At 38.0% G+C, this 23779-nt stretch overlaps 1 protein-coding gene across 3 annotated transcripts in view; it reads left to right on the top strand.

Moving 5' to 3' along the window:
- The window catches only part of celsr3 (cadherin, EGF LAG seven-pass G-type receptor 3), a 57542-nt gene that overhangs the window by 30735 nt on the left and 3028 nt on the right, over nucleotides 1-23779 (top strand). The window contains exons 14-34 of one of the 3 annotated variants that reach the window (XM_060882179.1): nucleotides 4595-4736; nucleotides 5123-5243; nucleotides 9306-9489; nucleotides 10930-11031; nucleotides 11171-11265; nucleotides 11381-11590; nucleotides 12496-12679; nucleotides 12870-13019; nucleotides 13105-13264; nucleotides 14347-14514; nucleotides 14631-14757; nucleotides 14949-15155; nucleotides 17457-17631; nucleotides 19203-19315; nucleotides 20241-20320; nucleotides 20639-20765; nucleotides 20945-21064; nucleotides 21862-21959; nucleotides 22276-22367; nucleotides 22519-22692; nucleotides 23016-23210. In XM_060882179.1, coding sequence (XP_060738162.1) covers nucleotides 4595-4736; nucleotides 5123-5243; nucleotides 9306-9489; nucleotides 10930-11031; nucleotides 11171-11265; nucleotides 11381-11590; nucleotides 12496-12679; nucleotides 12870-13019; nucleotides 13105-13264; nucleotides 14347-14514; nucleotides 14631-14757; nucleotides 14949-15155; nucleotides 17457-17631; nucleotides 19203-19315; nucleotides 20241-20320; nucleotides 20639-20765; nucleotides 20945-21064; nucleotides 21862-21959; nucleotides 22276-22367; nucleotides 22519-22692; nucleotides 23016-23210 — 3024 coding nt within the window. Of the gene's footprint in view, nucleotides 1-4594; nucleotides 4737-5122; nucleotides 5244-9305; nucleotides 9490-10929; nucleotides 11032-11170; nucleotides 11266-11380; nucleotides 11591-12495; nucleotides 12680-12869; nucleotides 13020-13104; nucleotides 13265-14346; nucleotides 14515-14630; nucleotides 14758-14948; nucleotides 15156-17456; nucleotides 17632-19202; nucleotides 19316-20240; nucleotides 20321-20638; nucleotides 20766-20944; nucleotides 21065-21861; nucleotides 21960-22272; nucleotides 22368-22518; nucleotides 22693-23015; nucleotides 23211-23779 lie in introns of all 3 variants that reach the window. The other 2 variants (XM_060882178.1, XM_060882180.1) reach the window with 2 other exon arrangements.

The raw sequence follows: 23779 nt of genomic DNA, 5'->3' as shown, positions 1-23779 counted from the left end.
ATATTCCACTTGTGAAGGATTTACATTACAATTATTCTTCAATTTAACAGATTACCACATTTTTAATGACTATTTAATCGAACATTGCGGATAATCTACATTGTTGAATGAATATAATAAAAAGTTATTCTGGTTTACTCTGTTTTGTTTGCGTTATATAGGTGAAGTTGTTTGTTTTTTTCATTCATTTTGAGCTGTCAATCATATAACCAGCAGGTTATTAGGCTTTAGCCTGAGGAGAAAACACAGCAGGAAAAGCATATTCCTGTCCTTTTCATACACACGACTTGAACGCCTACAAAAGTGTAGTAAATTACAGTGCGCCGAGTCTGTGGTTTCAGAAAGACGTGCAGTAAAGCCCCTTACGGTTAAAACCAGGTTACAGTTCTATGTGTAAGACGTACTTGAGGCTTAATATACTTCCCAAACCTTTTACTGTGTCAGATTCTATAGCCTACCAACTCTTTCTCAAATTGTAAGTGGTTGTAATATAGACATTACATTACCAGGCATATTAACGGTCAATCTAATTATATAGGATTTCCCAGATCATTACACGATCAAAGGGAAGTCGGTTTAAACAGGAAGTGATAAAAGTGGCTTTGCTGCCAGGAAAGTGTTCTGATTTAAAATGAGCTGCTTGTACTTCAATACACAGTGTGATTTTCAACATCTTATGTGACTCCCTCAGGTAGTTTGAATTCTGTTTGTTCAAAAAAAAAAATCTCTCTGTATATGACGGTTAGAAATACAGAAGACAGAGAGAAGAAAGTTAGATGTTAGTGCATTGAGGCACAGGAGGAGGATGTGAAGATCCTGACAGCACTACACTGAGCCTTTCTACATTCTGCAGTTCCATCCCTCACTCGAACACTTTATTAGAAAAAGTAATGTGCACACAGATTCACACACCTACACTCACACATCCACTTCATTACCTTAGTTATAAAGTTGCATCTGCAGTCTGAGTGGTGTTAATAGTGTTTAGCTCTCAGAGGCATCAAGCTCTGTAATCAGTATCTCTAAATCATTCTGTTTCTTCTGATCATGACAGTAATGAGTTTTTCTATTTGTTGTGTCATGTCATCGTCACAAATACCGAAAGATGTATTCAAAAACACACACTCCATCTATCTATCTACTATCTATATATACATGTGTATGCATGTGATGGTATTCATGAGTGTGTGCGTGTGTGTGTGTGTGTGTGTGTGTGTGTGTGTGTGTGTATTATTAATTTTTTTTATTAACCATCTTAAACTACACTTGATCATGAAAATCTGCCCGCCAGCATAATTAGACCGAATCCCAAATATCTTCTATGCACTAGGTGTGTTAACTACATAGGGTATAAAATTATTGCATTGTATATCCCACTCATTCCACTCATTCCACTGTATACCATTTAATATTCAGCTTCAGAAAAAGCATGACTGGTCCTGATTGCTAGAAGTTTCTACATGTAATTTTTATCATTTTTATTTGAACATATGTCAAATATCACGTGGAAAAAATTTGATATCAACCCTTTTAACTAAACCCCAGACCAACCTGCTGTTCCAGATTTAGTCTGCTGTTTCTGCAGAATGCGTTTCACTAGATTTTGGAGTGAAGCTGTACAATTCTGTGCTCCAACTTTGTGGCTACAGTTTGAGGAAGGGCCACATATTGGTGTGATGGTCAGGTGTCCACATACTTCTGGCTTTCACATAGATATATAGGTACATATATAGGTAGATTTTATTTCAGTAGAGAATCCAGGATGTTTTATTTTCTATTGTCTCATGCCAAAACACAATCCAAATCCTTGGTATCAGCAAAAATTTAACACACATAATAGTAAAATATATGCTACAAGGAATTGTCAGAGAAGCCATGCATTTACTGTTATTGAGTCCTATAGCATTATAGATGGAAGTGTCTTCATATTATACATAATGTCCCATGTGTATCAATTATTGGGGACCAATACTCAGTTTAATCAGTGATCAATGTTATCAATAATCAGTGATTGCTTATCCCATGTCGATAGGTCATAATGTCCAGACATACTTCAGAAACATTATTGTCTACATGATATTTTATATATTTTGGTTTGCATTTACTGATTGTTAAAAAGTTACTTCAGTGTAAAGTTATGTGTATTTCCTGGCTCTCAGATTACACACTGTATCACATCTCCAAGATTACCAGATTTTTCTTCAAATGAGGTGCTCGAGACTGGATTTCTCAACACAAGAACAATTCTTAAGATTAAAATTTAAAATTCAAATTAAATTAAAATCCCTTTAAAATTAAGGGATGTTAAATATTGCCCTCTAATGTTATTTCCATACTGTTTTTGAAGTAATATATCGTGGCGAGATTGTGATGAATACCCCTCCTTACTCGAGCCAAATGGAAACGTTGACTTATCATCAAGGTCAGAATCATATGTTAACAAAGACACGTTGTTGTTTCCTGCAAAATCCACTCATGCTACCATGCGTCAATGAAGCCCATAAGGCCTTGCTTACAGCTGAGCTCTGAATAACTTTGTGCATGATTAAACTGTTAACTCTTATTATTCACAAACCCCTCATTTGTAAATATGGCTTTTTATTATTAAACTGCATTATTGTGTCTAGGGTGACAGTGCAGTGTGTTCTGGTCTGATTACAGACTCGGTGTAAGAAAGCGCAGCAGGAAAGCAAGTTTTTTTCTTCTTCAATCTTAGTACGTCAGTGTGAAGAAGGAGTCAGAGTCAGTTTCTGTGGATCCTCTGGGAGGAGAAAATCTCTCGGCTCTGTGTCTGGTTTGAATGGGATGGAGGGAAGGAGAAGGAGGGAAAGTGAGGAAGATCAAACAGTCAGAGTGTTGCTGGTTGATTAGAGACGAGAGGTTTATTGTGTCAGAGCCTGTAGAGAGAAAGTCTTTCTTTCAATCGGATTATAGTGTGACTGTGAAGCCAAGGTTAGGGTTGTGTTTTATGTAAAAGTCTAAGTGCTAACGCATTTTCACATTCTGTTCTCTCTCTCTTTCTCTCTCTCTCTTATTGTTCTTGAGTGTTCATGGAACTGTCCAGCAGGTTTTTAGCAAGCTGAGGAAATAAAATGGTCTTGATCACTACTATCCATTGTCCTGGAAGATCTTTTAAAGATATTAGGTTGTCCCAGCTATCGATTAAATGGAATTGAATAATATTTAGGTTATTATGGCTGTTTATACATGTACACGAGAATCCTTCTAAAATATATGCACTATTTGTTAGGTTATAAATGTCAGCTACTGTATGAACTGAGTTGTTTGTCCAGCAATTTCCAAATTACATTACAATGCCCTGGTTTAAAATGCCCTGGTTAACGGAAATTACATGTTCAGTTGTTCAGATACAGTAGCTGTGTCAAGCTTGAATGTCAAAGAGAAAACTAAAACTAATACAGTTGCTACACATACAGTACCATATACACAATTATTATGTTGGTGTGTAACAGATTATAGGCAGTGTGATGTATCAGATTAATATGACACAAATGTATAGGATTGTAAATGAGTTCAATACGGTTTATATAATAAGAAACTTTCCAAGTTTGAACTTCCTCAAGTTTGAGTGTACATTTCATTGAATTTTCTCATACATGTGGTCTTTTTGTTGATGTTTTCAAGTTTACCTCAAGTCTCATTTTTACATATGTGAAAAATCAGTTTTTAATCCAAGTAATAGATCAACCTTCATATGTCCACCTTAATAGTGTATGACAAAGTAATCGGGTTCTAATCAGTTTTATTCATTTGCACACTGGAGACTCCAGATATGATTCAGTTCAATAGAGTAAGAGAGTTGAATAGAGTACTTAACCTCTGGTTATCTGTTCATCAGTTTGTTTGGAGAGCAACCTAATCCAATATGGAATTATAATAATTAGATAGATAGATAGATAGATAGATAGATAGATAGATAGATAGATAGATAGATAGATAGATAGATATTACCTCCACAATATGAACAAACTTCAATGATAATTTAATAATAGCTCTTACAGAAATGCTTTATTTCTCTTATGCCACAGCAGTTTGACATCTATTGTAAATTTGCATGGAACATCCTCAAGAAAAGTCAGTTCCTGCAATCACTTATGTTATATTTACTGTAAAGAGCCTCATCAGCCTCATTTTCAATTAATGTAAAGCTCTGATCTGCTTTGCAGCTTGAAGAGCTGCTGTTACAGAAAATTAATTAAAACCTTGGGATAAATCAGAGTAACTCATTCAGGAGCTGTGGTGTTATCATTATTACTGCACTGGGGTTCATTTTCTCCAATAAAATCCATTCTGTTTAACTCTTCTAGACGGATTATGAAACATATTCACTGAAGAAGAAAATTGTTCTTGGTAAAAACTCGGAGAAAACTTTGTTTTAGGATTTGTATGTATTTATTAGAAAATTAACCTTTTATTATTCTACTGTAATTAAACAGTAAGACCTGGCTAGTGGATCCTCAGTTTATGATCAGACAAACTGTGAATGTGGGTTTGATGATAAGCAGAAGGTGAAATTTGTGTGTGTGTGTGTGTGTGTGTGTGTGTGTGTGTGTTGGTGTGTGTGTGTATGCAGGTTTTTATGGTAAGAGCTGTACAGATGCATGTCGGCTGAACCCGTGTGAGAATGAAGCTCGGTGCCACAGGAAGCCAAGCTCTTCCCATGGCTATGTGTGTGACTGTGGAGACAATCACTATGGCCAGTACTGCCAACACAGGTACACACACAGACACACAGACACACACACACACTGCATTATCATTTTGGTTTAGGATTATGGCACACTATATATACATACGTATGTGGTGTGTGTGTGTGTTTTGTTGACATTTGGGGCTTTCTGGCGCGTTTATTCTACCTCATGTTCTTTCAATCCTCAACCAAAACACACACACACACACACACACACACACACACACACACGCACACACACACACTCATGAATACCATCACATGCATACATATAGACAACTCAGAGAACGTTAAATTGGCTGTTGTCTAAGTTTCCATGACTGACTGAGTGTACCTGTGGATGAAATTATTCAACTGGAATGTTTTAATAATGATCATATCTGTATGTATGTATGTGTGTGTGTGTTGTAGGAGTGAGCAACAGTGCCCCCGTGGTTGGTGGGGAAATCCTACATGTGGACCATGTCACTGTGATGTCAGCAAAGGCTTCGACCCAGACTGCAACAAGACCACCGGCCAGTGCCTCTGCAAGGTGACAGCACACACACACAATTTAAAATTGTCCTATTTTAATAGTTTGATGCAAAAAACAAAAAAAGGTTTAGTCTGTTTCAAGCTAACAGGAAGGCTACTGTTACTCAAATAATCACTCTTTACAATCAGGGTGAGCCGTAAAGCATATAAGCATGCACTATGTATTGAACCCTGAGGAGATTAGGCTACTACAGCAGAACACATTTCTTCCACTCCTGTCAGCTAAGAACAGGAATCTGAAGCTAAAGTGGACACAGACTCACTGAAACTGGACAGATGAAGGTCAGGCGACATTTTTCTGGTATTTAACTTTAGCTCTTTACCTGTATCTTTTATTACATTGCTCTGCTACCAGATGGTTGTCTGATTGGATAATTTATTCTAGATGTACATGTCCAGGCAAACAGCACACATGGAGTTAGTATGTTTCAGCTCTTCATGTAATCCCGTGATTTATCTGTGTCTGGCCATACAGACAGTTAAATACAAATAGACACACATGCAGAAAACAAATAGTCCTCTAAGTAATTAATCTCTCATTATAACCCAACTTCTAATCCCAGTCTCTGATCCTAATCAGTTCATTCATGATTAGCATTCAGATTCATTATCATAAAGACACGAGGGTGTTGTTCTTTTTAGACGGCTTTGACATATAAAAAGCTCCTGGAGATTATTGAAAACAAGATTAGGCTTTGAAAGAGCTACCTGTCACACCCACACACAAACACACACACACACACACACACACACACACACACACACACACACACACACACACACACACACACACACACACACACACACACACACACACACACACAGAGCTCTTGCTCTCTTATCTCTAATCTGAACCCCTGCTATGCCTCCTGATGTCTGACCTTTTGAAATCTCTCTGTTCTACTGATGAAATCTGTCTGCTTTTTCCTTTAAAACTCATTTCCTGCCTTCTGCTTTGCTCACGCTTTGTGGTAACACTTTACATGTGTATTCTTTCACAAAGCAAATACATTAACATATTTTTTGAAATTGTACCAATTCTACCATTTCCCTTTTTTTATTAAATATGTATATAATCGTACAAGAATACTTCGCATCATAAGATTATTTAGTGCAATAGTTAACATGAACACACCATGAAATTCAGCATGAGTGCCAAAGTAATCAGTAACAGACAACAATGGTTCCAGTGAATGGACAGGAGCAGGGACACAACCAGAGCATGAGGGATGTGGTAGCTTAGTGCTTAAGGTGTCGGACTACTGATCGTAAGGCTGTGAGCTGGAATCCCAGGTCCACCAAGTCTGCTGCCAGAGAGCAAGGCCCTTAAATCTCAAATGAATAAAATGATATAAAATATAAGCCCATGTACATGTAGAACATTGCAGTGCACATGGTGTGTAAACAAAAAGAGACATGAAACATGAAAGCAGGGCTTTTGTGTCAATATGGGTATAAATACATATTTACAAACCTTGTGTGTTTTCTGTGCTATACAATATCCAGGATACATCTGGATTAAGGGAAATTATTCCAAAACTATATGTGCTGAATCTTTGTAAAGGTCCGATTAGAAACAGAGGTTCCAGAGAAACAGGATGATTTGCATAAATAAGCATCTCGGAACATAACATTCATTTTCATTAGATCCATATTATAGCGTAATCTTATTTTCTTTCTAACATGTAACGCTAGATGTATTCCCCCTCATCGTGTTGTAATTATCCAGTGTTCTTGTAGCAGCTAACTCTCCTCCTCATCTTCTCACTGACCTAATCAGTGTCACTAGAGTCGGTCCTGGCAAGCACCTTATCACTTTAGTGTGTGAGGGTGTGTGTGATAGTAGGTGTTGGAGTCAAATAGACACACACTCTTGCACACACTCACAAAGTAATTGGTTGCATCATTAGCCTGTAAGGCATATGGTAATTGATTCACATGCGTGAAGCCGTAATTAAGAGAGATTAGTTACGCTGTAAGAGGTTACACTGCCTAAAGTAATGTTAGAGACTTGAGTCAGCGATACTGATGCAGACTATGCTAAGTGTGTTGATTTATAATTTAGTGTTGGTTCATGTTTTTTTCAGGTTATAGCTGCTGTGAATTAATCCTTAAGATATCAGTTTAGTTGGAAAAAATTATATTAAAGACTAGGATTTTCAGAAATGTTCTCTACAGACATGCTTCTCAAAATCCAGCATCCATGAAGCATAAATACAAAGTCCATCATTTGCCAAATCCGTGAATACATCATTACCAGTTCACCAGCTCACGGACTAAGAATAGTGTCAGTCTAAAAGTCACATATACAGCATAATACAGCAAAATAGTTAATAGATCATATCATTTATTTATTTATTTATTTATTTATTTATTTAGGGGAAATTCATTCCATCACCTAGGTGTCAATTTGCACCACCATTATACAAATAATAAATAATGAACAATACAAACAATAAATTATTAACAATACAGATAATAAATAATTATTATTATTAAAAAAAAAACCTGTTTCCAATAAACTGCCAAAATATTACTGTACATTTAATACAAATATTAAGTGAAGGTGAAGTGACATATGGCTAAGTATGGTGACCCATACTCAGAATTTGTTCTCGGCGTTTAACCCATCCAAAGTGCACACACACAGCAGTGAACACACACACACCGTGAACACACACCCGGAGCAGTAGGCAGCCATTTATGCTGCACCGCCCGGGGAGCAGTTGGGGGGTTCGGTGCCTTGCTCAAGGACACCTCAGTCGTGGCCGGCCCGAGACTCGAACCCACAACTTTGGGGTTAGGGATCAGACTCTCTAACCATTAGGGCATGACTTCCCCCACAAAAATTACTCTACCTTTAAATAATATCAAATTACAAAAAAAAATGTTTTGAGAGTTAAACATTAATGGTGTCCATGCCTAAGAATTTTTAGACTCATCAGAGAATCGTTCTGTTTATTCATTTTATTTTAAGTGCTGATCAAAAGCGTATGTGTATCTATGCAAAGTGGAATATTTTTTTCTACTCATTACATTTGATTGTCTTCCTTATGATGGCAACTAGCTTTGATGAAGGCATAGACTGGAGAAATGAGACGATTCAGAAAAAAATGTATTTGCCATGTAAGATTTAACTTAGAAGATTTCAACATAAAAAAGCAGTAAATTAAACGTATCTGATGCAAGAATATGCACATAAAAATGATCAATGTATTACTTTATTTTGCCCAAATATTTTCCATGATCTCATGGTGAAGGTCATTTTTCTGCAATTTTCCAAATGCTTTATTTTGTTGCTCTTTCCTCTGACATCTCAGCTCTGATCTTTCGTGTTATTATTAACAATCCAAGCCTGTAAATTCGCTAGCAACCGATCTTGAAGTTCCATGACATTAATTAAGGGAAATGACATATTTCTTATTCAAGCTAGGAAATAGGCATCAGAAAGCTGAATTAGAAGAAAATATCTGCTCACATTTTAATAATTAGAATTTCTTCTTACACAGCACATTAGAAACAGACTTATTTTACTGCTTAAACAAGGCAATTAATGAATATAAATGCCCACCCGAGGAGGGGGTCTTCTTTATGAATATTAATTGTTAGTGTGCGGCCTGAAGGCTCTAAAAATGAGTTATTATAAGTATTCATTTTGATCCAAGGTTATATATGTAATGTATAAAACACTTGTGAATGTGGTTATAGGAGAGAATTGAAGGATCTGGTGGAACAAAGCAATTCGATTTGAAATTTTACAGAAATATTATCTCCTCACAAAAAAGCTTCACCCTTTCAGTGATTACACATTTTAGCAGAATCAGAATCAAAAGGAGTTCATTTCCAAGTATACAAGGAATTTGTTTTAGTGTAATACGCTTCCAGTACACAGAGACAACAACACACAGACAATTAAAATAAGATCAGAATAAAAAAAATACACATATGTATTTCTTGTCATTGTTTTTGTGACAATGTGTGTATTTTCTCCTTTTAACGGATGTGTGTGTTCCTGCTCATGCATGTGTACGTCTGTGTTGTGTGGCTGGTTATGTGTCAGGAGTTCCATTACCGACGGCGGGGTAGTGATGTATGCTTGCCGTGTGACTGCTACCCGGTGGGCTCTTTTACACGGACATGTGACCCAGAGAGCGGTCAGTGCCAGTGTAGGCCGGGTGTGATTGGCCGGCAGTGCAACATGTGTGACAACCCTTTCGCTGAGGTCACACAGACTGGCTGCGAAGGTGGGGCAGAGTCTTTCTCTCTCTCTCTCTCTCTCTCTCTCTCTCTCTCTCTCTCTCTCTCTCTCTCTCTCTCTCTGTCTCTCACACACACATACACACACACACACCTAATCCAGCTTACCTTTTTGCATCCAGCCATTCATTCACCCATGCAATAAAAAGCACCAGTGTTAAATTACCTTCAAATAATAAAAACACAAATCTATATGTACATTCAAAAATTAATTTAACACTTATGATTTTGTGTCTGCATTTTTTCCATCCATGTAGATATTTATTTCTATTCTGATATATTATCTGTTTCTAATTTCCTTTCCGGTTCAATGAGTTATTTGTGTGATTTAAAACATTTCTGTGATAAAACATCACTCTGTGGAAGTATCACTACATCTGTGTGTTCTTTTTCCTGTCATGTAAAACAGGACATAGGACACTATTTTATGATACAACAGAAGCACAAAAATCAGCCACTAGTTAAACGTCTTGGTGCATATCAGAGCAGTGGAAAATAGGTCACCTGACAAAAGCAGTTGAATCGTGAAAAGGGGTTAAGATAAAGACGAATACATTATCGTGTGTATAAGCTGTGTTGGAGTGTTGGAGTAGGATCCAATTAAATCACATCGTTTTATTTGCTTCAAAAATATTTTATATCATTACAATCAGTATAAGTGGACGTGATTACAGGTTGAAATTTCAGTAGTGTAAATTACAGTCGGATCAGTAGAACTGTGTACTAGTAATAATTGATAATAATTGGTCAAATTATTAAATAAAAAATTTACACCACAGCAGTTACAGTTGATTACATTACTAACCCATGTGTTCTTTATTTTAAAAAATGTCCTGCTTTTTAAAGTATTATAACCCATAATATTTATGACAACAGTCGGTTTACTTTCATAAAGATTTACCATTTTAAAATGGGATTTTAAAACAATCTGTTTATTATTTGACTAAAATCTTGTGGAGATCCACCATACAAATTCCTTTAAACAAGTTACTGTAAAAATTATTATATTAGAACGAGTTCAGTTATATTAAACTTATGATTCAAATTACAGCTAACACCACTGTCAGAGCAATAATAATAAAAAATAATAATACAAATAACTAATAATAATAATTATTATTATTAATGTTATTACTACTACTACTACTACTACTACTACTACTACTACTATTATTATTATTATTATTATTATTATTATTATTATTATTATTATTATTATTATTCTAAAATATTATTATTATTATACAACAATATTTTAATAAAATAATATTATTATAAATGCTTATTTATTATTATTATTATTATTATTATTATTATTATTATTATTATATAAAATTGATTCACTTTTGTTTGTTTGTTAGTTTGTCTTAATTAACAGAAATCAGTTGCTGGGAAAAAAAAAATATTTATCCCTCTGTACTCCACAGTGATCTATGATGGCTGTCCAAAGATGATCACCATGGGAATCTGGTGGCCCAGGACCAAGTTCAACATGCCCGCTGTGGTGCCCTGTCCCAAAGGATCAGTAGGTGCGTGTTTGTGTGAATGTTTATTCATCTGCCTGGTTTAAGCAAATACTCTTTAAAACTCAGAATGTGTAGGTGTGTGATGTTATGACATAATGTCATCAAGGTATTACAATAATAACTGTGTATGTTTGTGTTGTAGGAGCTGCTATTCGTCACTGTGATGTAGACCGAGGCTGGCTGGAGCCTGATCTCTATAACTGTACATCTCCTTCTTTTGTTGATCTCAACACAGCGGTAGGAGATAAACCCACTCACAGACACACAGCCTTTAGTACACATCCATTTCCTGCAAGACTACTAATACAAACTGTGTGTGTGTTGCTCTGTGTGCGTGTGTGTGTGAGAGCAGCTTGACGCAGTTGAAAGAAATGAGACAGTACTGAACACCATCACTGAAAAGAAGTTGGCCCATCAGCTGCGTGACGTCACCGAGGCATCAACCTATCTCTATGGCAACGACCTCCAGATTGCTGAGAGACTGTTGTCCCGCCTCCTGACCTTTGAGAGCCTTCAAACAGGTTTCGGTCTAACGGCCACGCAGGACGCTCACTTCACCGAGGTGAGAATATGCTGCACACACACTCCAGTTGTATGGGTTTATATGTTTGACTCGCTCGCTGACTCACAGTCTCTGCTTCATTTTAATCCTTGCTTTAATCATTGCTCTGTCCTTTCTTCCTTCATTCTGTCCTCCTTTTTTCTTTCATTCTTGTCTTCTTTTCTTTGTCTTTGTCTCTTTCCCCCTTTTGTCATTTTTCTCTCCTCCTCTATCGGTTCTTCTTTCACTTCTTTCCCTGTCTTAAATTTGTTTTCTCTCTACCTCTATGGCCTCCATCTGACCCTTTGTCTTTCTTACTTTCCTTCTCATCCTATTTTTATCTCACTGTTCTCCTTCTTCTCTCTTTACTTGAGTCTTTTCCTTCATGTACTTCCTTTCTCTGGCTTTCTTTTTCCTTCTCCTCGAATGCACTCACTCTCTCTCACTCACTCATTTTCTACCGCTTATCCGAACTACCTCGGGTCACGGGGAGCCTGTGCCTATCTCAGGCATCATCGGGCATCAAGGCAGGATACACCCTGGACGGAGTGCCAACCCATCGCAGGGCACACACACACACACACACACTCTCATTCACTCATGCACTCACACACTACAGACAATTTTCCAGAGATGCCAATCAACCTACCATGCATGTCTTTGGATCGGGGGAGGAAACCGGAGTACCCGGAGGAAACCCCCGAGGCACGGGCAGAACATGCAAACTCCACACACACAAGGCAGAGGCGGGACTCGAACCCCCAAACCTGGAGGTGTGAGGCAAACGTGCTAACCACTAAGCCACCGTGCCCCCTCCTCAAATGCAACATCTTAATATTATTTATCTCTATTCGTCTTTTGATCTCAATTTATCTCTACCTCTCAACTCACTCCAATAACTTTCCTTGTCCCTCTCCTCTTGGCAGAACGTGTTACGAGCATGCAGTGTGTTACTAAGCCCGAGCTCAGCAGGGTTGTGGAGGTCTCAGAGTTCAGCTCAGAGTGGAGCAGCAGGCCTGGCTGATCTGTTAGAGCAATACTCACGCAACCTCGCCCAGAACACCAAACACACCTACCTCAATCCTGTAGCACTGGTGGCACCCAATATAGGTCAGTCTCACACACACACACACATATACACACACACACACATACACTCTCACGCACACACACACACACACACACGCACACACATACATAAACTCTCTCTCCAAACAGCTTATACTAATCCCAGTTATCTAATCGTCTAACTGAAGGTAAGTCAAGATACTTATACTAGCGATGTTTGTGTTAATTGCAGTAATGACTGTGGACCGTGTAGAAAACCACACACATGTGCGGAAACGTTTTCCTCGGTATCACAGCACAATGTTTCGTGGACAGACCCTCTGGGATGCACACACACATGTAGTGCTGCCACCTAGTGCCCTGGTGCTACAACGCAACTACTGTGAGTACACACAGAAATATTTTACACTTTTTAGTCTAATTGAATAAAGTTGTTATTGCTTGAAATATTTTTTCTCTATGCTTAGCCCCGTTGAGTTTACATGCCAATCAGACGCCAGAAGTGCCAGCAGCACGACGATCTGGCTTGCAGAATAACTCACCGTTCACCATCGTCATTGTCCTGATATACCGCAGCCTCGGAGCTGCACTTCCTCCTAAATACCATACAGACCGCCGAGGAGTTAGGTGTGTATGTGTGTGTTTGTGTGTCTGGGTCTATATTAGTGTCCATGAGAGTATATCCCAGCTTTATACTTTACACTTTATGCGGTGTACGTGCCAGTGTGACACCAGAATATTGCTGATTTGTTTGGGAATAAGGGTTCTTTGGGCAAAAATACATAGAACCTTGAAGCTAAACATATATACAGTATGATTACGCTTCAGTCTTGGAATGAAGCGTAAAGACACACCAGACTCACTGTGGTTGTAACATGCATATACCGTAAATCTGTCACCTTAAGAAATTTCTCAATCTCAATCAACTTTTTTGATTCTTCCTGCCAAACAATTGATTAAAGGCCTCATATTAAGTGTGACAACTATTCAGTTGTGCATTCAAGTTGCACAATTTGTGTCCAAGACTTTATCTCTTGGCCTCAGCATGATCATTTGCCTGCTGCAGCTTTGAGTTATTACATTGGCGCCTTTTGCATATTAACTGAAAAACCCCATGTTTCCTCAGCAGCTTCATTGCTGATATGGGTATAGTGACACAGCAGTGCGTGTGACAGTCAAAATGTAACTGTGTTTATATGGTTGCTCTTGGAATCATTAGAGTTTATTCTGTTTCTATGCTTTTGTAAAGCTGTTTTGAGACAAGGTCAATTGTTGCAAATGATATACAATTAAACTGAATTAAATTAATTGCATATTTTAATTAAGACTAAAGGCTTTATTTTTGCAATTGTAGTTTTATATTCCAACAATGCTATAGCCAAAAAGAGTAAAATTTACCATGCACGCAGGGAGGCTGGGATGTCATACTCTCGCTCACCTGTCAATTACAGCAACATTAGTCAACCATGGGCATCTATAAGTGCATGAATATGTAAGAGGGCAGGTTGCACTTTACTCCAAATGTGTTATGCCTCCCTGTGAAGCACCACTCGTAGCAGTTTGAAAATGAATTTACATATCTTGGAGAACGCATGTCTTCTCTCTCCCCAGATAAAAGCTGTTGCATGTTAGGGAAAAGTGAGTGGGTGGGAATTGCCCAAGAGCAAATTATGGAGAAAATGTGTCCTAAGTGGGTCTATTATTTGCAGGTTGCCACGTCACCCTGTGCTGAATTCTCCTGTAGTGAGTGTATCTGTGTATAATAATCACTCATTTGTGGAGGGTTTCCTGGAGCCACCTGTCCAGCTGGAGTTCCGTCTCTTGGAAACGAGTAACCGCAGCAAGCCTCTCTGCGTGCAGTGGAACCACACCAGCCCGTGAGTATGATCAAAAAATCTGGGTGATGTTTAGAAAGCTGTCGACTTCTGGTGCCATTTAAATCGTCATATTCCACCAAAATGAAGAACATGTTTGTGTGTGCGTATGTGTAAAGAGTGTCAGCAGCAGGTTGTTGGACAGTGAGGGACTGCAGTGTCGTCTATAGGAACATGTCACATGTGCGTTGCCAGTGCCATAGACTGGGTACCTTTGGAGTGTTGATGGACAGCTCACAGAGAGAGGTAACACACACATAGACATCTCACATAACAAAAAGAAATAATTAGGTCTGTGATAAAGCTGAAAGAAAGCTACATTCATTTAATCATTAATCATATTGTCGTTCTCTCTCTCTCTCTCTCTCTCTCTCTCTCTCTCTCTCTCTCTCTCTCTCTCTCTCTCTCTCTCTCTCTCTCTGTCTGTCTGTGAGCAGCAATTAGAGGGTGACCTGGAGACTCTTGCCATAGTAACCTACACATCTCTATCTGTTTCCATGGTGGCACTGTTGCTAACGGTTACGGTGCTCTCCTGTTTGAGAGAGCTGAAGTCAAACACACGCAGCATACACTCCAATATGGCGGCGGCTACATTCCTCTCTCAGCTCACCTACCTGCTGGGCATCAACCAAACTGAACAACAGGTGAGTTAGGGAGGGAGCAAAGGATAGAGGGAAAGAGAAAATGAATGAATTAGTGAGTAAGTGACAGTGTGAGAAAAGAAGAGTGTGATTGAAGGTTTGACTGAGTGAGTGAGTGAGTGAGTGACTGACTGAATGACTGACTGACTGAGTGTGTGATGAGTGAGGGACTGAGTCAGTGACTGACTGAATATGTGATGAGTGAGTGACTGAATCAATGACTGACTGAGTGTGTGATGACTGAGAGACTGAGTCAGTGACTGACTGAATATGTGATGAGTGAGTGACTGAGTGTGTGATGAGTGAGTGACTGTGTCAGTGACTGAGTGTGTGTTGAGTGAGAGACTGAGTCAGTGACTGACTGAATATGTGATGAGTGAGTGAATAAGTCAGTGACTGACTGAATATGTGATGAGTGAGTGACTGAGTGTGTGATGAGTGACTGAGTGTGTGTTGAGTGAGAGACTGAGTCAGTGACTGAATATGTGATGGGTCAGTGACTGACTGAATATGTGATGAGTGAGTGAATAAGTCAGTGACTGACTGAATATGTGATGAGTGATTGTCTGAGTCAGTGACTGACTGAATATGTGATGAGTGATTGTCTGAGTCAGTGACTGACTGAATATGTGATGAGTGAGTGACTGAGTGTGTGATGAGTGAGTGACTGTGTCAATGACTGACTGAGTGTGTGTTGAGTGAGTGACTGAGTCAGTGACTGACTGAATATGTGATGAGTGAGTGACTGAGTCAGTGACTGACTGAATATGTGATGAGTGATTGTCTGAGTCAGTGACTATTTAAATGATGAACAAGTGGCTAAGTGAGTGGCTCATTGAGCAGGACAGTGAATGAAGATGTGAGGCTGTTATGGAGGTATAAATCATTAACTAGTCAATCTAACATTGTAGATATATTCACTCGACCTTTATCAGTTTAAAAATGTATAGGCAGCTGGATAGAAATGTTACAGACTGCACAATACAGCTTAAATATTCATTTAAACACTGCTATCACAGCCATCAGCACAGAGAGCCATCAATCACACTGAATATTTCACTGTGACTCAGACTGGAATGCTTTTGTCTGAAGTACACACACACACACACACACACACACACACACACACACACACACACACACACACACACACACACACACACACACACACACACACACACACTTTTCCCTAGAGTGCAGCCCACTCACAATAAACACTTGAAATTTCCGAGTTATAATTCAGTGTATGTGTGTCTTTGTGTATGTGTGTAGATGTGTGGATGTGTGAGCTTGTTATCAATGTCTGTTGTTTCATTCATGATTAATAGTTTTTCAGAGCTTGAATTGCAGTTTTAGTGACATTTCAACTTCAATAAAAGAATGCACTAGTTTTGTGCACAGCTTGAACATCTCAAATTGAGTACAGATAGCACAGCAGCATGGTGAAAATATTTCAGATAAGGTGTGTCATGTCAGACAGACTCAGTGTTCTTGCTGTCATTTTGATGGATGTCAGACTTGTACATGTTCTGTACTCTCCACCCACTTGGATTAAAATCAAGTGCACGTTCATTATTGCATTACTGTATTGTTACAGTATTCGATGGTCATATTTGGCTGGCATGGACTTTGAGTTGTACTTAATTACTTTAATTCTAATACTAAAGTGAGATCCAAATCAATGCATCTGATACTACAGTATGTAGGGATACTGAAATATAACCATGACAACCAGCTGAAATACTATATATTGTACTACTGCCTTTTATATTACGCTGCTAAGAGACTGTGAATGTTAACATCAGTTTCAATAGAAAATCCCTGACAGGCACTTCATCTTTCAGCTCTTTCAGGTCATTGATATGAAATGGAAATTTTTTATTACATTTCCGCAATGCATTTCAATAAAGGGTCATATTAATGAGTCCATATACATAAATTTGCACAAACTCATGAGCGCTAATGTGATATGAACTACATTTTCAAGAATGCATCATTTTTTGTGCAAATGTTTCCTGTGAAATCACCAATAAATCTCTTCACATTATGTTCAGAAATCAAGCCTAGTCTCTCTGTTTAATGTATTTCAAGTAATCTCACCGGCTGTTTATTTAGAAAATGCATTGGCGCGTTTATACACGCATCATCATGGCGTAATGATGCGTCACTTGATCGCTTCAGTTGGTTTGTCGTCTGTACAGATTCCGTTTGCGTGTCGTCCTGCTTTCTCTTTCCATTATTCAGTCACGCTCCTGCATTCTGACTGACATCCTATTTTCTCCACACCTGTGTTTTCTTTCCCAGTTTTTGTGCACAGTGGTAGCGATCCTGCTGCATTATTTCTTCATGTCCGCGTTTGCCTGGATGTTTGTGGAGGCTCTGCACATTTACCGCATGCAGACAGAAGCCCGAAACATCAACTATGGAGCCATGAGATTTTACTACGCCATTGGCTGGGGAGTGCCTGCTATCATTACTGGTAGATACACATACACACAAAAACAAAAGAATAAAAGACTTTCTGTTTTAAGTAAATAAAATGAATAAAATATAGCAGCTGATTAGAAATGACAATGATTTAAGACCCCAAAAAGTAATTTATGAGTAGTATAATAGGTTTTAAGGATTCATTAGCATTTGTCAAAGGTGTGTTTGTCCTTCATTTAAAAATGCCTGAATTAGCCTTTTTAAGTTTCTATGCATGGGAGATAGTCAGCAGTCAGGGGGTTACTGAGGTCAGATCACTACTGGTGTGCCCTTGAGCAAGACCCTGGACAATCATAATCTCTGTGGATACTGCACAGTGACTTCCTGACCCCAGCCTCTCAGAGCGAATCCAACCATCCTGAATTAGCATATCCTCAACGTGTTTCTGCATTAAAGTGACACTGATGATGTTACACTGTGGGTTCATAAAAGCTTAGTTTGTTTTCTGATAGTATCTAGTACTGATACTTTACCATTTACTCAGAAAACGTGCGGATATAAGGCTTTACTCACTTTATATCCACTATTATAATATTTTCTATTTTTTTTACTGAATATGTTTTTTTTTTCTGAATACATGCAAGCTATTTTTTTATTATTTATCTAGCTTTCTAGCTGTTATAATTAAACCTGTAATGAACATAGTATTAAATACAACACAGTTCATGCTGAACTCTCATGTCTGTCTGGCCAGAAGATGATTTTCTCAGACAGCAATTAAAATCACAGGTTAATTATTTTAATGTGTTTGTTCTAATATATTAACATTTCCATAATAGCATATGGCAACTGCTCCACTCATAATAATCTAATTTAATGAGTTTAATCACTTTAACAAATAAAATGATTAGCTGTCTGTATGGAGTTTGCTTTGTATTTTTGGACGGACTCAGACATCAGACATATCTTGCCATAGTAAAGTCGTTTGTTCAGAAGGCTGCGGTTACTCGATAACAAGATACAATTCATGTGTTATTAATCCTGAAGAAAGAGAAGAAAGAAGATGGTAATGGAATAACTAACCAATGTTTTATTGGCATTATAATGTACATGATAACAGGAATTGGTTTTGTGGATGTTACACAAAATTAATGTAACTGTAAATGGACAAAAAGTACATATAATAGATATTATTATATCATAAAATACCATAGAACTCTACAGGTAAAATTGTAAGTGTTGATAGATTTGAAATTATATCCACAAACAGGAAGTGTAGTTTTCTCTTAGTCAGTCTTGGTGTAGGTTTTCTATCATATAATGACATTCCACAACATGTGTTATTATACATCCAGTTACTTCACTTTAGTTTCACATGATCAGACTTGACAAGTTTTTGACAAGAATTAAAATTATTTGTTCAAAGCAGATACAAAAACATGAAATATTTCTTAAATATAGTTGATCACCCTATGTTTAAACATATGTACTGATTATGTAGCTACAAAGCTAATGTTTCAAATATGTTCTGGAAATTTATATAACCAAATCTATAACAAAATCAGTTTTTTTGGTATAAAATATATTTATCAAGTATTCAGTATATCTCTATCTCTGTTCTAGGACTGGCTGTGGGTCTGGACCCAGAAGGTTATGGGAACCCAGATTTCTGCTGGATCTCCCTTTATGATAAACTTATCTGGAGTTTTGCTGGACCCATAGTCATTGTAATACTGGTAGGTGTGTGTGTGTGTGTGTGTGTGTGTGTGTGTGTGTGTGTGTGTGTGTGTGTGTGTGCGCACATTTTCTCCCACTATTATCACTTAGATAGCTTTAGAGCAGTGTATTTGGAAACGTATTTTAAACACAGATGTTTATTTTAGACAAGTTATCACAGAGAGGTGATGAGTCAAGATCGACTTCCAGTAAAGTTTTTCTTGCCTCTGTTGCCCTGGCCTTGCTTATTAGTGTCACTGACCCAGGTTTCTGTAAAGCTGTTTAGTAACTGTGTGAGTGCTGAAGAACTACATTTAAATTGAATTGAATTAAACTCAGATAAATTACAGTGTGGAGCCAGACCCAGGCATTGCAATGGAAAAATGATACTTGACTTTGCTGTAATTGGCCTGTGGGCATATGGAACACTGCATTCTGTCAGTCTGGGGAAGTCTTATATAAGTAAGGAGTAAGGAGACATTTGTGACATTGTACTATAATAGAATAGAATAGAATAGAATAGAATAGAATAGAATAGAATATATATCTTTATCAGACATACTCAACCCCCCTCCACCCAATCATACAATCATTCAACCATCCATTCATTCATCAATCCATAATCTGTGTGTATCTGTGTGTCTGTTTGTCTGTGTGTGTCTATGTCTATCTGTGCCTATGTCTGTCTGTCTGTCTGTTTGTCTGTCCGTCTGTCTGTCTGTCTGTCCGTCTGTCTGTTGTAGACCTCTATGATACAACATAAAACTGGAAAAACATGTTACTATGCTAATGAATAAATTGGTAGATTAATAACATTTATTCTTTCTTTCTTTCTTTCTTTCTTTCTTTCTTTCTTTCTTTCTTTCTTGTTGCCCTCCCTCCCCCTCTCCCTCTCTACCTCCCCCTGTTCTTTCTGTCCTTCCTTTCTTCCATCCTTCCTTCTAGACTAATACAGGGATGTTTATGATGGTTCTTCGTATAACATGCAATCCGTCTCAAAAGGAGACTAAGAAGCTGCCCATAATGTGAGTTTTAAAAGACACACACACATACGCACACACACACACATACGCACACACACACACACACACACACACACACACACACACACACACACAGAGGTAGAGAGGGAGAGAGAGACACTCAGGAGAGGTTTTATTCTGCTTGACTGGATGTCTTGTTTTTGCTCCAGATTTTAGGTTACATAAGGGTCAGAGCTAACAGCATTCAGTCATACCGCTAGTCCCCTTTAGCTAACCTTCTCCTTTGCTGCCAAATGAACTCCATCAGAAATTTTAGTGATGAATTAATGTGGATCATTTCCATTTTTCTTCATGCCTCAGTGCCACTATCCGCAGTGCCTTTCTCCTGCTGCTCTTGAGTGCATGTGTGTGGTTCTTTGGGCTAATGGCAGTCAATAACAGCATCCTGGCCTTCCACTACCTCTTCATCATCCTCTGCTGCATACAGGTGTGTGTATATGTGAGGATTATGCAAATATTTACTGGAGAATTTTTGTTATAATTGCATGGTCATTATTAAGCTTTTTCAGACAGGTTGGGTAATCAGACGAGTGAACCTGTTTATCGAATAGTGTGTGAAATATGCGAGTGTGTGAGTATTGACCAGGTTGTGGTGTTGTGGGTTAGGGTTTGGCAGTTCTGTTGGTCTTCACTCTGCTGAACTCAGAAGTGCAGGAAGCCTGGAAAGCAGCCTGCTCTGGCAAGAAGAGTCCGAGCGAAGACCCTCCGAGAGCCACTCAGATTACTGTAAGCACACACACATGCACACGCACACGCGCACACGCACACACGCACACACGCACACACACACACACACACACACACATAAACCATATTTGAATGGGTTTGTGGTCCTTTGGGTCTCAGAAATCATAGTGTAATCACTTCTATAATCATATCAGATATATTGCATGTATTTTTATATATATGTATATATATGTATATATATATATATACGTATATATGTATATATATACGTGTATATATATATATATATATATATATATATATATATATATATATATATACGTGTATATATATATATATATAAGATTGTTTAGTCAAAAACTTACATCACCAAATATCTTATAAGTGTTTTATAACCTTTAAACCAAACCAAAATTTTATTAGTTTAGTGTTTAGTTTAGTAATAGTTTAGTTTTATTACCTTTAAACCAAACCAAAATTTAAATCAAACGTTTTTATTTATTACAGATATTTGATCCATTTACAGTTCTGTTTAATGGTGTGGAATGTCAATTAAAAAATTACCTATTAAGGCTATGAATAATAATAGTAACAACTGATCGACAAACATATATGTTGTGTGCTACAACTGTCGAATTATACAGAATAAGTCTTAAGATTTACAATATAATAAAAAGACACAGAACAAAAGCCCACTGTGTTGAGCTCAAGAAAAATATGTTTTAAAAACCTTTTGACTATTGTAGTGTGTAGTTAATTTTGTGGTGTGTGTGTGTGTGTGTGTGTGTGTGTGTGTGTGTGTGTGTGTGTGTGTGTGTGTGTGTGTGTGTGTTTAGGGCCAAAACCCATACAACAGTGCCTCCCTGCTGGAACAGAGTGGATTACATCGCATCACACTGGGAACCTCCACCATATCGTCAGTCAGCAGTGCTCGGTAAGAATACAAACTAACATAACAACATCACTGTCTCAGGAAATATGGACAGAAACAGCATGGTCAAAAAAGAGACAGCTTTTTAAACTGTTTAGTTTATTTAGTGCTAATTGTTTTGTTAATATATTTTATGTCAAGTTGCATTAATATGAAATAATAGACAAAAAGAGTTTGGGGAATCTTGTTAGCTATAATGTAATCTCGAACATTTGCGATAGATCATTATTTTGCAAGGAGAAGACCATTTCTACTTGATTTACTAACTTTCTGATTTTGTTCATCTTTGTGCTGTTTTGTTTGTTTAATTATTGAGTAGGGAAAATCTTCTAGCACGTCCGACTGCTGAGCACATGCTGGGTCACAAGGGAGCCACTGATCTCGATGTGGCCATGTTCCACCGTGATGGAGGTAAACTCATATAATTACCTCTATGGCCACTTAGATGTACTTCAAAAGTCACAGTTCAATTATTGTTGTATTGTTCTTTCTTGTCTTTTTTGTGAATTTATTAAAATTCTCACTCTGTCTATCCTCATCTCACTCTGTCCTCTATCATCAGGTGAAGACTCTGACTCCGACTCAGACCTCTCTTTGGAGGAGGAGAGGAGTTTGTCCATTCCATCCTCTGAGAGTGAGGATAACGTACGTCTACGTGGACGAATCCAGCGCCGTTTCAAACGCAACCACCATAGTGAGAGATTGCTCACTGATCCCACCCATAATGGCACCAAAGGTACTATTAATATGCTGATTGGTACAGTAGGTGCTGTTTGCAAACATACCACCAGAATTTCTACAGTATATAACTCCATATAAGTAAAATACAACATCTCTGCTAAATCAAGCAGAATATTTGGGTCTTTGAAGAGGATCTTGTTCTATTATTTTACTTTGACACTGATGAAAATAGGAGAAGTTAATAAACCTTGCCCTTGAGTTACGCCTTTTAAAGCTAGTAAGGAGAGAGTAGACATTAGTGTAGCCCTGGAAACCTCTGTTTCATAATACCCAGCATTGTTTGCCGGCCAATAGCATGGTGTGTTGTTTCCGTGTCAGATCTGGATGGAAATGACCTGCTCTCCTATTGGCCTGCATTGGAGGGCTGTGAGGTTCACTCTCTTCAAAAATGGGGTTCGGAGCGCCGTCTCGGGGCCGATCACAGCAAAGATGCAGCCAATAACAATCAGGCAGACGCTGCACTCACCAGCGGGGATGAGAGCGGACCGACACACATGCACAGACACCGCAAAGGTGAAACACACATGCACACGTACAAAGACCTGCAAAGGGTGCCAAAAGCCAGGGAGCAGCTCCTAAAGGCAGGAATGTACCTCACACACAAAGTCAACGTAGCTGACGTTGAGGAATGTAGCTCAACACACAAAAAGACTTTGTGTGTACCACAAAGACAAACCCAAAGTTTTTTTTTTCTTTCAATCCTATTATAAGCTTTAAATTCAAACTTTTCTATGGAAAATGCTGCAATTCTTATTTACACTTTCAGTCATGTAACATGTAACTTGTTCATTTGTTATTGTACTACTTAAAAAGATGCACCACTATGCAATGTTTTGGCTTACTGTCTATACATTTTCTTAGTATTCCGTATTTTCTTGCTTAGAAAAATTAGACAGGAAGAGACTATGCTGATAACGTGTTGGAGGAAAGCTGGGGCTTATGATTAAAACCAGAAAAACATCTGGTTGGACTCCTTATTAATACCCATGGTTCAACACGTACAGATCGATTAGTGTAAGGACTGCTTGAAAGATATAAGCAAATAAACTAGAAGCTAACTTTACTTACTTTTTCTCCTTTGC

This window comes from Tachysurus vachellii, chromosome 11, assembly GCF_030014155.1.
Source record: "Tachysurus vachellii isolate PV-2020 chromosome 11, HZAU_Pvac_v1, whole genome shotgun sequence".
Lineage (NCBI taxonomy): Eukaryota > Metazoa > Chordata > Actinopteri > Siluriformes > Bagridae > Tachysurus > Tachysurus vachellii.
This window is presented reverse-complemented; position numbering and strand designations above follow the sequence as displayed.